The 18,646-nt window shown below is 43.0% G+C and overlaps 1 protein-coding gene across 1 annotated transcript in view; it reads left to right on the forward strand.

The window, feature by feature from the left end:
* Nucleotides 1-1,499: 1,499 nt before the first annotated feature.
* The window catches only part of LOC145416477 (angiotensin-converting enzyme-like), a 49,883-nt gene continuing 32,736 nt past the window's right edge, over nt 1,500-18,646 (forward strand). The window contains exon 1 of the mRNA XM_080285433.1: nt 1,500-1,595. Coding sequence (XP_080141559.1) covers nt 1,500-1,595 — 96 coding nt within the window. The remainder of the gene's footprint in view (nt 1,596-18,646) is intronic.

Genomic DNA, 18,646 nt, shown 5'->3' on the forward strand with positions numbered 1-18,646 from the left:
GTAGGCCACCCGACCGACCGACACACACACACACACACACACACACACACACACACACACACACACACACACACACATATCCTGGGGGCGGTACTTTGGTATAGTTAAGGTTGAATGAGCCGCACGTTTTCAGTGAGGTCGTGTGTGTGTGTGTGTGTGTGTGTGTGTGTGTGTGTGTGTGTGTGTGTGTGTGTGTGTGTGTGTGTGTGTGTGTGTGTGTGTGTGTGTGTGTGTGTGTTTTTATTTCAGGTCTCAGTTTTCGTCTAGAACACGTGCCTCAGTGGTTGGCTTACATACTGGGTTGCATTTATAAAGAGACTTAACCAATTTTCTCCAATAAATAAGCTTATACGAGACTTAAATATCATCATAAATTCCATAGCTGTCTTGTATATGAAGGATTTATGTAACACAAAATAGGGCAGTAATGTGTGATAAGCACTATAAATCACTTAGGAAAAGGTGTTAGGGAACTTCCTTTACCGACGAGAATGCAGGGCTAGTGCTTTTATTCTTATTCTAATTATTATTTTTCTTCTTCTTATTATTATTACTTCTGCTACTTCTACTTCTACTACTACTACTACTACTACTATTATTATTATTATTATTATTTACACTCCCCAAACGTCAGAGAGTATCTTTGCTCCTGACACTCTTTTGCTTTCTTCATATTGCTGTCATATCAAAAAAAAACTATTCATCACTTTCCATTACTAAAGCAGAGATGGAAAAGGCAGGGAAGTGTTGATGGTGATGATAGTGCTGGATTAAGAGGGGAAAAAGGGGAAACAAACTGAATCCGCCAGTCTGACCGGCTCCGATGATTGGATTTACCGTTCTTTTATTTTTGGAATCGTCGAGGTGCTGCCCATCCATCAAGGAATTAAAAACGGATTTCGGAAAGTGAAGGTGGCTGTGGACTTTTTAGGAGTGTGTGTGAAATTCTGCCCTATTTAAGGAAAGATGGATAATACGAGATGGAAAGTTGCAAAGAAAATTAATAAAGTAACAATGAGTGACAGAAATGAGAGGAAGAGGGAAGAAGGAAGAGAAAGGGAGGGGTGAGAGGGCAGAGGGACGGGGAGGGAGAGGAAAGAAAGGATAGGAAGGAGAGGAAAGGAAAGGAATGGAAGGAAAATTAGGGAGAAAGGATGAAGGAGCGGAAGAATGAAATAGGGAGAGGAAAGGGAGGGAGGGGGATGGAGGGGACAGAAGGGGGAGGAAGGGAATGGTAAGGAAGGAAAGTGAATGAGGGAGAGAGAGGGAGAGGAAGGAAGGAAGGGAGAGGGAGAGGAAAGAAGGGGGATGGAGGGGAAAGAAGGAGAAGGAAGGGAATGGAAAGGAAGGGAAGTGAGTGAGGGAGAGAGAGGGAGAGGAAGGAAGGAAGGGAGAGGGAGAGGAAAGAAGGGAGAGAGGGAGGGGGAAGGGGACACGGGATGTGGCCAGGCGGGGCTATAAAGGCAAGGTGAGACGGATCGTGGTGTTTAGTTGTTGTGATGGCGAGGTGGTGCGAGGTGGTGGTGGTGGTGGTGCTGGTGGGGGTGTGTGCCCAGGTGGTGAGAGGGGCCATCTTCTCTGATAAGGGCGTGGAGGTGAGCATAGCTATCCCTGCTTCGTAATCTCATCGCAACACCTTTTCGTGAGCGACTTATTTTGCTTATTACACCTTTCCTCACCTTTTTAACATCAGATTACTATTCACATATACAGTACAGAAGGATATTAGCCAGCCGTAACAAAAATACCAAAAACAAATCGCTAAGGAAGAGGTGTTAAGGAGCTTCCTTACCCATGGGCTTATATTCCCATTCGCTAAGCACCCTAACACCTCTTCCTTAGCGATTTGTTTTGGATATGTGTGGTCACTACGGTATGTTATGCAGGGTATGGTTATATGAGATGGATTTATGTAGCACAATAGGACAGTAAGGTGTCATAGGTAAAATAAATCGCTTAGGAAATGGTGTTAGGGAGCTTTTCCAACAGACGAGAATACGGATCATAGCCTCTTCAGTTCAAGGATGTTTCTGCTTAAGTCAGTCTACATTCAGGCGATTTTATTCTTAAGATTCTTTTAAGATGATATAATATTAGGTCTTTTAATCAAAAACTTCGTAAGTAAAATCAACTTAGTAGGGAAGGTATAGCGAAAAGCACGTCATCGGGTGGAATGGGTTCACTTTTACACACTCTTCACTTTCAATTGGCCCAAAATTGTCATCTCTCCATCTCGAATGCTGAGTTATAACAAGAGATTAACACTAGAATATGATGCTAGTCACGAAGAAGTGTTATGATAAGACTGTAGATATGCCCCTGCCTTTTTCCAACAATGAGCTACGTGAAATAAGCTAGAAAAAGAAAATATACTATCTATCTATCTATCTGTCTATCAATTTATCCATCTATCCATCCATTCATCCATCCATCCATCTATCTATCTATCAATCATTGTATCTCTCTGTCTGTCTATCCATCCGTCCATACATCCAGTCAACCTTCTGTCTATCCATCCATCCACCCATCCATCCACCCGTCCATCCACCAGTCCATCCATCCATCCATCCTTCAGTCTATCTATCTATCCACCCATCCATCCATCAATCTATCGATCTATTCATCTATCAATACCCAAGATTAGAAGGAAGTTGTCTAGCCCAGCAGGAAGTGAGTTAACAAGGACCCAAACATATATTTAAGAGAAAGTATAATGAATCACAAATGAGAGTGAAGAGTTGAAGCGTGACAGAGTGAGATAGTCGGCCGTGGATCCCATTTGTTTTGGCACAGAGGCTCCCTAACACCTCTTCCTTAGCGATTTAGTTTGGATATAAAACCTAATAATTTTTCGTGCATCTTAGTGAGGTGGACGGGGAGATGGGGGCGGGGAAGACCGAGGATGATGTGGAAAGAAAGAATGGAAAGATGAGGATGATGTGGAAAGAAAGAATGGAGAGATGTATGAGGGATGGAATGTGAGTTAGAGGGGAAGATGAAGAAGGGGAAGACCAAGGATGATGTGGAAAGAAAGAATGGAGAGATTTATGAGAGATGAGCTGTGAATTAGAGGGGGAAATTGGGAGAGGCAAGGTATGTGGAAGGTATTAAGAATATATGGAGTGGAGGGGAAATTGTTGAGTACTGTGAAGAGTATGTACGAGGGAGCTAGGGCTACGGTGCGAGTGGATGGTGAGCAGAGTGAGTTCTTTGATCTCAATGATGTGGAGGGAAAGAGTGGAAAGATATATGAGAGAGGGGGTGTGAGTTACAGGGAGGGCAGACAAATGGCAGAGGACAGGGCGACATGCAGAGGATTTGTTTGCAGTCACACCTGATGGGATTAAGGCCTCTGGCTGTAGATAGATAGAGATAGACAGACAGATAGATAGATAGATATAGTATGTTAGTGATATTTTTTCAATACTGACGCTCACTGGTATCAGAAACATATAGAAAGATATTAAGGTATAACAGGAAAAATAAATCGCTAAGGAAATGATGTTAGGGAACTAAGCTGGAGAGGGAAGCCAGTTATATATACTAGACAGCCATGTATAGACAAAACAAGTCGCTAAGGAAAAGGTGTAACAGAACAAAGGCAGTGAGAAAGCCAGGTATATAATATTAGTCATGTACAGGCAGAATAAGTCACCAAGGAAGGGGTGTTACGGAACGAAGCCAGTGGGGAACCCGGCTATATATATTACAGTGTGTACCACTTGGCTGTCACTCTTACTTTTTGCTCTCACTCTTAGTCTCTCTCAAATATTTACTTTCACTACCAATGCCATTTACTTTTCTTCACCAGTACTCTCTCTCAGCGGGGAAAAAAGGAAGACAGATAGTGGCCAGATGGTACTTAACACCTTCCATTTTTTTACTTATTTTGACATTTCGTTGAGCCTCAAAAAATTACCTTAACCCCCTCCCATTTTTTATTTATTTTGGCATTTCGTTGAACCTAAAAAATGACCTAACCCCTCCCATTTTTTTTTTTACTTATTTTGGCATTTCGTTGTGCCTCAAAAAATGACCTTAACCCTTCCCATTTCTTACTTATTTTGGTATTTCGTTGAACCTAAAAAAAATGACTTAACCCCTTTCACTGTTATACTTATTTTGGCATTTCGTTGGGCCTCAAAAAATGACCTAACCCCCTCCCATTTTTAATTTATTTTGGCATTTCGTTGAGCCTAAAAAATGACCTAACCCCTCCCATTTTTTTTTACTTATTTTGGCATTTCGTTGAACCTCAAAAAATGACCTTAACTCCCTTCCATTTTCTACTTATTTTGGCATTTCGTTGAGCCTAAAAAATGACCTTAACCCCTTTCATTTTTATACTTATTTTCGTATTTCGTTAAGCCTGAAAAAAAAAAATCTTATTAATTACCTACCAACACTATCCAGCTTTTACTCTAACTTGGCCTAAAATTGCCATCTCTCCATCATGAATGTTGAGTTGTAACAATGAATTAGTACTAAGATATTATGCTAGTCATGAAGAAGTGCAATGGATAAGATGTACTCGCAATCCCGTACAGTGTTGCCTTATTTAGCCTTAAGTGGTTAAATACCTGGCCAAAGTGAAATACCTGGCCAGATGTTAAATACCTGGCCAAAGTTAATTACCTGGCCAAAGTTAAGTACCTGAAATGTTAATTACCTGGCAAATTTAAATACCTAGTCAAAGTTAAATACCTGACAAAGTTAAATACCTGGCAAATTTAAATACCTGACAAAGTTAAATACCTGGCAAAGTTAAATACCTGGCCAAAGTTAAATACCTGGCAAAGTTAAATACCTGGCCTAAATTAAATACCTGGCCAAAGTTAAATACCTGGCAAAGTTAAATACCTGACAAAGTTAAATACCTGGCCAAAGTTAAATACCTGGCAAAGTTAAATACCTGGCAAAGTTAAATACCCGGCAAGATGTTAAGTATCTGGACAAAGGTAAATACGTGGCAAAAAAGGACACAAGAACCGGAAAGGAGGAAAGAATTTTGAGTTATAAATAGATGGTGAACAGACTGGAAGCCGTGGGGACAGGGGAGTCGTGGGGAGAGGGGAGACGAAGGAAGGGAGAGCGGGAGGGAGGATGTGGGTGGGAAAAGGGAGGATGAGTAGGGAAGCGTGGGTGGGGAGGGAGAGAGGGGAGGGTGTGGGTGGGGAGGGAGAGAGACGGTTTGAGAGGGGGAAGGATGTGGCAGGGTGAAGGGAGATACGGAAATGGGGAAATGAAGGAAAGGAAAGAATGGAGGAATGGGAGAGGGGAAGAGGATAAGAGAAGAGGGTGTGAGGGTGAGGGAAGAGATAGGGTGAGGTAAGGGCGGAGGCGTAGGGAAGGTGAGGGATCGCATGGGGGAGTGAGGGGGTAAAGAATGAGAGAAGGGGAAAGGTGGGTGGCGGAAAGAAGGGGAGAGGGGGCAGGGACAGGAAAGAATAGTGGAAAAAGGAAGGGTAGTCAAGGAAGAGTAAGGATTTGGGGAGGGGAAGGAATGAGGAAATTGTGAAGGAAGTGAATGAATGAGAGAATGATGGAAGGAGGCTAGAGAGGGGGTGAGCTGAGGGGGAAGGCAAAATGGGATATGGGAAAGGAGGGTAAAATGGGGAAGGAGGGAGTATGGGGAATGGCAAGGGGGATGTAGGGGGGTAAGGGATGAGGGGTGAGGGGTGAGGGGGAGGGGCGATGGGGTGCATAGAACGATTCCTGGACTACCCAAGGTCACAAGAAGAGTCCGGGTTTGTGACGGGACTTCGAGTCGACTTTGCAACCTATATTTCCCTGCCACCCTACCCCACCCTACCCCACCCTACCCTACACTACCCTACCCTACCCCATCCAGGAGTATCCTACCTCTTAGCTTGCCCTACCTCTTACCTTAGCCTACCCAGCCACCAACCCTAGCCTACCCTACCCTACTCTAACCCTGCCCTGCACACTACTTCGTCAACCTATCACCCACTATGAGCTACTGGTACTATGTCCGTATTCTCGTCGGTTAAGGAAGCTCCTTAACACCTTTTTCTTAGCGATTTAATATTGGGTACGGCCGGTTCATAATCTTTTGTACGATACTCATAAAGGAAGGAGATATTGGAAGGATTTATGTGACACGGAGGAGTACAGAACGGTGCAATATAATGTAATATAGTAAATCGCTTACAAGAAAGTGTTAGGAAGCTTCTTAGACATTTACGTAAAGTATGGCGATATTGGAAGGATTTAAGTAACACGGAGGAGTAAGGTGTAATAAAATAAATCGCTTAGGAAAAGGTGTCAGGGAGCCTTCATAATCGACAAGAATAATCCCGTAGTGTAGGTGTGGCCAGATTAAACAGAGCAAGATCCTTAGAGACGCCGGGACTGCAGTGAGTAAAAAAAAAAAAATGAAAGAAAATAAAATGATGTCTTGAGCGGAATCGAACCCAGCACTCCCATGACTTGCGTTTTTATTTTTAGTTACAGGCTGACCGTTTTTCTTAATTAGATTTCTTCAGTAGGTTGATTGATATTTAATTTTATTCTTGGTATCTTAAAAAAAAAAATATTGAGTTTGAATGACGCCCAAAACGGGATTGAACCCAGCACCGCTATGACTTGCTTTTTCTGGTTACCGATTGATGAGTTTATTTAGTTAGATTTGTTCAGTATTTTCAATGTCTTTTCTATTTCTTGTAACCGCCAGATTTTAAAAACTTCATGACCATAGATTTTTTCATTGCATTGACGTCTGATTATTAATTTCTCTTCATTACCACCAGACAATCTTAATAAACTTCTCTTTTCCACTCTCATTTTTCTATTTTTTTACCTCTACATAATCTAATATACTTTACTTCGGTTCTACATCCTTTCCACAGCACTTCTTCGTGACTAGTATCATAATGCTGATCTACTTTTACAATTCGGTAGTCAGGAGGGGGAGCTGGGAATTTTAGGCCAAGTTAAAGAAAATGTGGTTACATATTATTAGGTTTTCAGGTGTGTCAAATCAAGGTAAGTCAATTAAGGATAATGCCAGGTAGCTTCTGTCTCTTGGGGGGTCACTGTCTTCCGGTCCCATAAGCTCACTTAGGTCAACAGAGGTCACTTGAGGTCATGCCTATAAATACGTATGTGCCAATACTCTGCCCTAAAAGTGACATGGACACATATTGTTGACCTTTACTTTTTAGGTACATTGTCTAAAATATGATAGCATTTCCCTCTTTCCTATTAAATTTCCATGACGATTTTTCTATGCTGCATGGTGGTCCTTCTCACTATTTCCTGCCGGCTTCAGATAGAGGATTTTGTGGATAAGGGAAGCCTTCATGTCTTTTTCTGTCCTTGTCTTTAACTGATAGGATAGTTTTGTTAGTCATACCGTTCCCTATGACAAACAGCCACGAATGGATAGATCAAACAGCCACGAAGGGATATATCAGTCACGAAAGGATATCAAACAGCCACGACAGCTCTTCCTTTGTACTCCTTTGCACTCCTCTGTACTCCTTTGGGATATATTTCAGGTCTTAGTACAAGGCGGGGTAGGAGGAGATGAGTATGTAGGAGGGGCTGGGTTGTTGGCCAGTTCTGGGAAGGAATATTTTGATCTGATAATTTATGGCGTTGGGTGGCGGGTGTTGTCAGTAGGTTGGAAAGGTGCATGTCAATGGTGATGGGGAATAAAAGTGGGTGAGGTGGGCGGGAGGGTGTGGGTGGGGTGGGTTGGATGGCCTGAGATGGTGGTAAGATGATGATGCTGTGGAACTGCGTGTTGTTTGCAGGTTGGAGAGGCACAAGTCAAAGATAAAGACAAAAGTGGGTGGGGATGGGCAGGAAGGAGTGGGTGGGGTGGATGGAATGGGCTAAGACGGAGATGGGTGGTGGAGGAGGGTAGGAGGAGTACACCCGGTAAAGATGAGTGTTATAAGAACCGTAACGTTAGGGTGGGAACAGATTTTTCTCAGAAGTTACGGGTTGGGGGCGGAGGTGAAGGAAAAGAGTGGGTTGCGTGGATAGGAGTGGGCGGAACAGGCGGAGAGGGGGGTAGGTGTTGGGACAGGGCGGGGGTAAGAAGCGCAGAGAAGATGGTAACTGAACAGGAAGTAGGTCTGCTAGTTTGGGCGTTGGTACAATTTCTTTCAAAAGCTTCTCCACGAACAAGAAGAACGATAAGGAAAGTAAACACGTTGGTCTTAAATACTGTCATCTCTCGACGCATATAAACAAGAAAAAAATAAATACGGACAGATCGACTTTGACACACACCACCACCATCATATTACATCGACACTGTCACCAGACATCATCATCAAACATCACCATCAATCCCACATCACCACACCCACCAGTACCACATAGCACCATCACCACACATCACACTGAAACATCACCGCCTGATCACACCACCCCAAAACCAGTACACCACCAACCCCCAACACCAGCATACACCACTACGCAACCACACTACACCACACCACACCACACCACACCATCTTATCCTCCGCAATATGTGTAGCATCTCAAACTCACTTTCCCTAATTCCTTTACTCTCCTGTCATTCAAACTTCCAACTATCCCACTTATAAACACTATAACTACACAACACTAACATCACTACACTCTTCACTACAATCATCACACATGCCCACCTTCATCACAACACCACTGCTACAACATTACTATCATAACACCACCGATACCACACACTACAATCATCTCACATCACAGTCACTACCACGCAACCACACAATGCTATAACCCCCATACCACATAACACCACACACCTTCATCACTCAGCACACCACAACCAACACAATACCACAACCACCACCCCACCTAACACCACACACCACCAGACACACGCCAACCACAGCCACCACCACACCACACCTCACCACACATCACCACATCTTTCCCTCAGAAATATTGTGTAGCATCTCAGACACATCTCTCCCTGCTTTCCCCTTCCCCTGTCACTCAACTGTCCTCCCATCTCACTAACAACGCGCCGGGATGTAACTTGAGATGGGAAGAGGAGAAGAATCCGTGTTATCCAAGAGCTATATTTACGCAGGAATGATTGTAACTTATATTTTGCCTCGTCGTCATCATCGTCTTCATTATCGTCATCATCGTCTCCCAAATCAGTCTCTCAGGTAACTTGAGAGGGAGAGGTCGTATCCGATTGTGATATTTATGTATGAAATATTATAGCGCTGTATTTCTTCCTCCGTTCCCTCATCATCATCATCATCATCATCATCCTACTCGAGAAGTAGAGGGGAGATGCTAGTGTTACCCTTGTGGTTGTATTAATATGAAGATGATAGTAGCTTACCTTTTTACGTGTCATCATTACCATCATCACCATCATCATCACACCTAAAAAGGAGAAGAGGAAAGCAAATATAATCTTGTAGTTACTGTTTATTAATTCAAGGATGACTGAAACTTACTCATCATTATCATCATCATCATCATCATAATCATCATCATATTTTCCATAAAGAAACGAAGTGGGAAGGATATAAGTAGACTGAATAAAGGAAGAAAAACGATAGTACTGAAGGTTACAGCTCCTTTTGTTCTTTATGTTAAATTTCAATTATGATTTATAAAACGAAAAACGACTTTGTGTGTGTGTGTGTGTGTGTGTGTGTGTGTGTGTGTGTGTGTGTGTGTGTGTGTGTGTGTGTGTGTGTGACCTCGTGTGCGTGTGGATGTGCGTGTGCGTTTTTTGTATCTGGTAACGGTGTGATCGCATGTCCTTCTCACCCCCACCACATTGCCTTCCTCCTCCTTTCCACCCTCACCCCTGCCCAGTACCCTCACCCTTGTCTTCCAACCCTGCCACTATCACCCCTGCTTTCATTCCTTCTCCCTGCCCCCTCTTCCAGTCCTTACTCATCCCATTACCCATGCCTCCCAACCCCACCATTGCCTCTATCCCATCCCCAACCCCTTCCCCATCCCTACCCATTACCTCTCAAGCCTCCCACCGTCTAAACCCCTGCATCTCCACCCTCTGCCTCAAACCCAACCCTTCTTTTACCCCGCCAAACCTACCCTGCCTCCATCTTTCCTCTGTCTCTCTCTCTCTCTCTCCTCAATCCATCCCTCTGATCTGACACCCCCACTCTCACCCCTGCTTCTTCCTAAACCCTTCCTCCACCCTGCCAACCAAACCCCTGCCTCTTAATCCCACCCCTGCCAATGGCGGACGATTTGATGAAGCTTCAAGGCGACGTCCCAAGTCAAAGAACACTCTCTCTCTCTCTCTCTCTCTCTCTCTCTCTCTCTCTCTCTCTCTCTCTCTCTCTCTCTCTCCTATCACAATGTCAACTGGGAACTAAAAATAGAAAAATGAAAATAAAAACCAAGCCGGATATGTGTGTGGTAATGGCATATCTCGGTTTTGATATAATCCTCTGAGTGTAAAGTCGCGAGAGTATGTTAACGTTAGATAGCCATGCGTTATACCGCTATCATACTCGTCCTCCTCGTCATTATCACTCTCTCTCCAGGTTTCATATTTATAAACTTTCATGAGCTGGGGTTGTGGATAATACTTCCTGTACACACTTATTTTCACTACTAAAACCCTCTTATACTTCAAGACTAAACCTGAGGAATGAAAAAGATAAAGAAAAAATAAAGTACATTGATTTCCTGTATTAGATAGATGTTAGAGATGTTTGTTAACTGTAAAAACTTGTTGAGGTCTTTTATGCATACTCCCCAGGACCCAATAACGATATTTACAAAGGATCTTAAGCAATTATTACCATGAATAGGTCTCCACAGGTTACTATATTCAAGAAAAATCCTGCTAAATCGTCTTTTTCACATTTGGTCGCATTTCTCACCTTAATGTTCACTCTGACCTGGATGTGAAGTCTTTGGTACCTGTAGAAGTGAAAAAATGATCCCTGCACGCACCTGACGCTTAAGAAAGTCTGAGAAAACAATACCTAAGAGCGTAAGTGTAAGGGATCGTAGCCCAAACTTACAATATTCTCACTAAAAATATTATCGTAGATCGTCTTATATGCTGCTTTTGTTAACGTATTCTTTTCAGGTTGGATGTTAAGAGTATAAGTGAGAATCTTGAAGGAAATAAGCAGCCTCAAACATCTTAAGATTGAGAAAATTGGGGAATAAGGTAACTGTGCTGGCTCCAGGGTGATGTGTGGTGTTCCCAGGGGCGACCTTGCTCGCTCTCCCCCGCTTCTCCCCTCCCTCATCTCTCCCCTTCTCCCCTGTCTCACTCCCCACCCTTACCCCTTCTCTAACCTCTCTCTTCGTCTCCTCTCCTCCACCTCTCTCCTCTCCACATCCCTTACTTCTCCCTCTCTCCTGCCTTCTCGTTCTTCCTTCCCCACTCTCCTTCCTCCCTACACCCCAGCTACTACTCTCTCCTTTACTGCTTTTCTATTCTTGTTTTCCTTTGTACTCCTTTGTAATTTGTACTCCCTCCCCCTCCCTTTTGCCTTCTCATTCCCTCCTCCCCTCCACCTCTCCTCTCTCATGCCACTTCTCTCCACATCCCCTCTCTTCCATCACCCTCTTCCCTTTACCCCTCTGTTTCTCCTCCACCCTTCTTCCCTCCTTCACCCCTCTTCTAACCCTTCCACCTGTCTTTCCTCCACCCCTCCATATCCACTCTACCTTCTCGCCCAACCCTTCCTCCCTCACCTCTCCATCTCCCCTCCCTCTTTTTCCTTCCAGACCCACCCCCGTCCCCTCCTCCACCTCTCCACCTCCTTCATGTTTCCGCATCACGCCCTCCCTATCACCATTCCTCATCTCATTCCTCGGTTACTCATTTCTTTCTGGTTCGTCATTCCACGAGACTTAATTCATTTTTCTTTTTTTAGTATAAGGAAGAGTGATTGTATTTTTTCTGCATAGATTTTCGTCCTTTTGCATCTTATTTCTCGTAGTTCAGAGGCTGCGTAAGACAGAACCACGGCTCTACATCCTTTCCCATTGCACTTCTTCGTGACTAGCGCCAGATTCCTATGTTACTCATTGCAACTCAGTGGTGCAAATAAGAGTTTTCACAGCACTTCTTCGTGACTAGCAGTGTATTCTAAATGTTAATCTCTTCTTGCAACCCAGTGACAGAATAGGATTATACTACGGCTTCACATCCTTTTCACAGCACTTCTTCGTGACTAGCACCAGATTTGTGACACCCTCTAGTTATGGTACAGTGGCTGAATAAGACAGTACCGTAGTTCTACATCCCTTCCATAGCACTTCTTCGTGACTGTATATTTAAGGGGTTAATTTCAGGCCTTTGGTTCCTTCTTCCTTGCATTAAAAAAATAATCACAATGAGGAGAGGGTAATTTTAGGCCAAACAGGACCCAAGGCAGAGAGAAATAATTTTATCCTCAAAACAGAAACACAAATTTGATAAGCATGTTTATGTGTTTAATTTTTGCCATTTAAATACAGAAAGGCACTAGGGAAATCAAGGCAATGTTTTAATTATTTTTTTCGATATATGTGTAAAATTAGAGGTAAATGAAGCGTCCACTGAGAGACGATGTGGAAGTAAAGGCGGGTGTATTTTTTGCGTTATTATTATTATTATTATTATTATTATTATTATTATTATTATCATCATCATCATCGTCATTGTTATTATTATTTTATTATTATTATTATATTATTATTATTATTATTAATATTATAGTCACACATCATCATCACCATTATTATTATCATCGTTATCATCAATCATCAGCAACATCATCATCATTATCATTATTATTATTATTATTATTATTATTATTATTATCGTCATCATCATCATCATCATCCATTTTCCCAACAAGCTTAATGATATAAATAACACCCAGAAACAGCAAAACGAAAAAAAACACACAAACAGGGTAGCCACCAGTAAATAAAACACAGAGCATAATAAACATAATTTCTGCCTCTTTTCATAATCGTATAGTGCCATATTTCAAGTAATAACATCTCCCAGAAAGTTTAGCATAATGTGACAACGTTTCGTTCTCCTGGTATAGACGGAAAGATGGAAAAAACCTTCATTTATACCTCTCTCATATTTTATCGTTCTGAATATCACGGTTCAGTTGCTCATGTTAACATAGTAGTAGTAGCAGTAGTAGTAGGAGTAGTAGTAGTAGTGGTAGTAGTAGTAGTAGTAGTAGTAGTAGTAGTAGGAGTAGTAGTAGTAGCAACCCCATGCTCATCTGAAACATGAACCCAGTGGACTGCAGACTAAAACTACTCTTAATCTGTGCCCACCATTTTCCTTTCGAGGGATAGGAGGAAGATGAGGGACGTCTGTATAACCAGGCAACTCCACCAACCAGTTATATCGGTGCCACCACGTGAAGGAGTCCCACTCACCACCATCCTTCTCATAATTTTAAAATGGATAGACAAGCATTCGCCAGCCATCGTTTCATATTAGTCTTGAATATCACATTTCAATCAAACTGTATCATCTTCCGGAAAACTTGGCACGAAATCATTTTAGTCTGGATTCGTAATTAGGCGACATGGGCACCGTTTCACATTAGTTCGTTCAGAATATCCCATTTCAGTTAATCTGCATCATCTTCCAGAATGCTTTGTACGATATATTCATTTTCCGCTCCTGTAATTAGGCAAAACAGATGGACTCTTTCATATCGCATCGTTCAGAGTATCCTATTTCATTCACCACATACCATCTTTCGGAAAGTTTGACATAATATCATTCAGTTTCCCTCCTGTAATAGAAAGAATGTGAACACCTTATCATATTATATCGTTCACAGTCTCCTTTTTCAATTAACACACACACACCATCTTTCAGAAAGCTTGGTATAATATCACTCAGCTACGCCCCTGTAATAATGGACACCTTTTCATATTGGATCGTTCACCGTATCCCATTTCAATTAACACATACCATGTTTCACAATGCTTGGTATAAAATCTTTCAGTTTCGCCCTTGTAATTACACACACAAGATGACCAGACAATTCTCACAGACCAACACAAAAGCAACCCGAACCTAGTATATCTAGAAGCACTTTTACGGTCCTCATTCAAAGCTATAATTTAATCAGGGTTATATTACATTTCCTCCTCGTCATTAGGGAGTGTGTGTGTAATTGAGGGTTAACACTTTATCTCATTAGTCTTTTGGGTGTTGATGGGGTGATTAGCGTGGTAAGGGATATTGTGGTGTGGTGTAGTACAGTATTGTGTTGCGGTGCTGTCCTGTAGTTGTGTGGTATTGCATTGTAACTGTGTGTTGTGGTGGGTATTGAGGTTGTGTGGTTTTGTGATGTGGTGTGTTGTGCTGTGGTGTGGTTATGGTGTGTCTGTATTTTGTAGCTGAGTGCTGTGGTGTACTGATGAAATATTGCGGTGGTACGTTGTGGATGTGTGGTATTGTGAATTGTGGTGACATTGTAGTGGCGAGGTGTTGTGATGTAGTGGGGTGTTGTGGTGCGCTCTAGTGACGCGCTGTGGTAGGTTATGTCGTGTGGAGTGCGCAACGGAGCATGTGGAATCGTGGGCAATAAATGCATGCCTCTCACATGCCACGACCGTCACTCCACCCCTGCCACACCTCACACACACTCTCCCCACACCACCACCACCACACCTCTGCCACACCTCACGTTACACGCACATTGTACACACACATATATGCCCACAAAACCACGCATTCGCATTCTTTAGCCTATCCACACGCAAACATATCCCACACTTAGCACCATATATTCACAAACCCACAAGACCACATACTGTATATTCAGTACTTAGATTATCCACATCCACATAATCATATAGGAGACACACACACACACACACACACACACACACACACACACACACACACACATTCATCCTTTCCATAACACTTCTTCACACAGTACTACGCGACGTTCTTCTCTCTTGCCGCACCACATCACACCACATTACCACACCACCACCACAGTAATACCACATCAGCATCAAAACAGCAACGCAGTACCACTTTACCACCACAATACAGCACCACCTTACACTACCACATCACCATCTCACACTACCACACCACATCACCACACCACACCACAATACCACACAACACCACCACCACCACACAACACCACAATACCACATTCACACCACCACAGTACCACACCTTGACCTTCAGCTCACACCCACAGCTCAGGCCTCTTCTCTTCCCCCATCTTTTATGCCTCGCATTCCTTCATTAGCTTACTTAGTACGGCGAAGTGCGGGGTGTTAATGTCACTGTTAGTGCTCGGTAGTGTGGTGTGGTGTGGTGTGGTGTGGTGTGGTGTGGGAGTGTTGCGTTATTCTGTTCAGGAGAAGGGCTCTGATAGTGCGTAACCTATAAACAATATTCTCTATACCTCTAACAATACCAAGGAATCATGTACACTCCCTTTTTGTCATGATCAGACGATTTTATTCAGCTCACGGAAAGCCTCTCTGAGTAAAAAGGTTAAATCTCATCAACCCTTTCACTGATAGTCTTTTCCTACTTCTTACAACCTCCAGACGATTTTATTCAGCCTGAGAAAGACTTAAGGAACTGCTAGATTTAGAGATAGCCTTCATTAACCCCTTCACTTCCAGAGTCCTTCCTATAAAATCGTAAAATCGTCTGGAGGTGGAGTAAAAAAAAAAAAAAAAAAAGAGTCCTGGCGGTGGAGATGAGGCTTATGTTTGCTAATTACGTGAAGGATGGGGAAAAGATTGTGTGTTTTTTTCCTTACATGCTAATATTTCGTCCTCAGAGATTAATATCCAAGAGGCTTTTTTTTATGTGGATGTTGTTTAATATGCGCTCGGACACACACACACACACACACACACACACACACACACAGGTACACTAGATGCAACAAGAAATAGGACAAACATGGCATTACACCTGTCAATGGACAAGCAGACGCAGCAGTAGAAAGGTGTGTAAGGTAAGAGTTAAACTAGCTTAGAATACAATGTTAAGGGAGGTTAGATTCTGTTAGGGCTTGTTGGGAAGGTTCATGATTAGACGATGATGCTAGAGGGGATGGGAGGGTTTAGGTTAAGTTAGGAAGTTATGGCAGAGACAGACGTAAGATTGGCTTAGGTTAGATGAGGGTAGGATGGGTAAGTTATGGAGCCAGAATTAGTTGGGTTAATTTAAGGTATATCAGAGATTCCTCTACTCTTTGCAGATCCCTCCACCGACTTACTTGGACCCCTCCCCCCCACTTCTCTTCATGGAACCACCAGCTATCCCCATGGAACCCCCACTTCTCTCTATGGAACTCTCCCTCTCCATGGCACCACTTCTTCTATGAACCTGTCTTTCCCATTATCGTCACCGACCACATAAAGCCACAGCATCAGACTCCCCCCCCTCTCCTTTCCCTTTCCACTCCCCTATCCTCCAGATCCGTCTCCCCTCGTGTTTCCCCCCCTTTCCCCTCCCTTTTCCCTCACGCTTCGACCCCTCCCTCTCTCTATACTCCCCTCCTCTTCCACTTCCTCACCCCTCCAGACCCATCTCCACTTTTGACCCCTCTCACTCCTCTTTCTTTCCCCGATCCTCCAGACCTCATCCTCTCTAGACTCCTCACCTCTCATGTACTCTTCCTCTCCCTCTATACTCCCCCTTGCAGTCCTCCCCCTTCCTCTCCACTCCTGCCTGCCCCCTACCATTCCGATAACTATGAAGCGCCATATACAACCATGTGTAAACAGAGTGCGGTCGTCACTTGGTATTATATGTCCCTTGTTATGGGTCTCTCTCGCTGTATAGGGGATTGTGTGGCCTGTGATAGTGGGAGAGAGAATGACTTGGATCAGGGTTAATAGGTGTCACAGAGGCTTCGAAACACACCATCCTTGGCTCTTGATTATATATTTCCCTTTGACTTTCACTGAATATTAAATCTCGGTAATGTTTTTCACCCGTTCAGCTATTAGTACGAAAAATAAAGTTACGTTTAGATTCGTAGCGACATTTTGATAAGCAAGTTTAAGTTAGGCTATTAATACAAATATGAAGGCTAAATCACATGAGTAACCACGTTAAGATACGCAGGTTCGAGAATAACAGAAGATTTTCCGTCATGGCCAGAGAATTAAGTCTTTAGGGCCCAGTGTCACAAAGGTGAAAATAGAAAGTCTGGGCCTGAGCTTCGCGACTATGAGGCAGTAGGCGAAGGGCGGTACGCTAAACATCTTCCCTCTTTAAAACGCCACGTGCAGTAACCCTGTGCTCGGGAGGGTTAAGTAGTCTAGGCTATGTGTACATGTAAATAGGCTAAATTAAGCAAGTAACCCCCTGTCTGATTAGCCACTTGCAGCGCCCTCGTCAACCCTCCACCCCTTCACCCTGAGGACGTCTTTATTTTATTCTTACTATTTCCAGACGATTTTATTAACCTTAGAGGGAGACTTTTAGAACTGGAGGGGTTTATCGACAGAACTTTCTTTTTCTAGATATCCTTTCTGAGCTGGATAAAATCGTCTGGTTGTAGGCTGATGGAAATTTAGAGGGTGTTATCGTACTGAAAGAGAGAGAGAGAGCGTCAGAGGTGGAAGAAACCCATGGACTTATATACACAGGAATAACAGAGCCAATGTTGGAAATTTACAACTGTTGGCAGGAAAATCTGGTATCTAAAAACTCAGCCCAGTTTTATCTGTTAGCTATTGACAACATTCTCCATTGATTTTTTTTTTTTTTTTTTTTTTTTTACTTTTTTTGTGCTTGTGAAAGATGCTTGGTAGTGGTGGAAATAAAATAAAACAGAGATAGAGACAGAAAGAGAGAGAGAGAGACAGACACACAGACACAGACATAGACACACACAGACACCGGGTACAACAATGAAAACGTTAATATAATGGCATTGGTTGGTTATCCTTTGAATCTGCGTGGCATATTTTTAAGTATTTTTGCTCCTACCAGACGATTTTTCAACTCAAGAAAATCCCTCTAGTAGTGAAAGGATTAATTAAGACTGTATCTAGCCCTTGCAGCTCCTTAAGTCCCCCCCAGGGCGATTAAAGATGACACACTTCAATGTCACCCTTTCCTCCACTATCAGGCTGTCCTATCTTCAACTCACACTGTCTCTCTTATCTCTCCACGTCATTCCTGTATCTCGTCCTCCTTCTTCCCCTCCTCCTCCATAAAGGTAAAACAATGAAAACTTTGCATAATGACTTTTTGTTTCATTGCAAAATCTCAGCTCTAGTCTCTCTCTCTCTCTCTCTCTCTGGCTCCAGCTCTCTTCTTCTTCTTCTTCTTCTTCCCCAGCGCATTAAGAACAACGAAGAAGAGATAAACTTAGCACGTCTTTCATGTACCAAACAAGCGTCCATATTTTCTCCTTATAACACAATATTCACTACCAGAAAGGGAATATTATTGATGCTTCTATGCGAGTCCTCCCTCTCTCAGTTCCCCCCCCCCCTCTCTCTCTCTCTCTCTCTTCAAAGCACCAACATGAGCGAAGGAAAGACCATCAACTTTTCATTCTTCTACGACCCTAAAGACGTTTCTCCAATTCTTCCCTCAGAGATAAGAATTACGGAAGAAGTGCTGTCGCTACTAAGTTAATGTCGGTCCTGCTTTCTTATCTTTCCCTTATCT

Source organism: Coenobita brevimanus, chromosome 106 (assembly GCF_032717465.1).
Source record: "Coenobita brevimanus isolate Jiangsu-jjx chromosome 106, ASM3271746v2, whole genome shotgun sequence".
Classification (NCBI taxonomy): domain Eukaryota; kingdom Metazoa; phylum Arthropoda; class Malacostraca; order Decapoda; family Coenobitidae; genus Coenobita; species Coenobita brevimanus.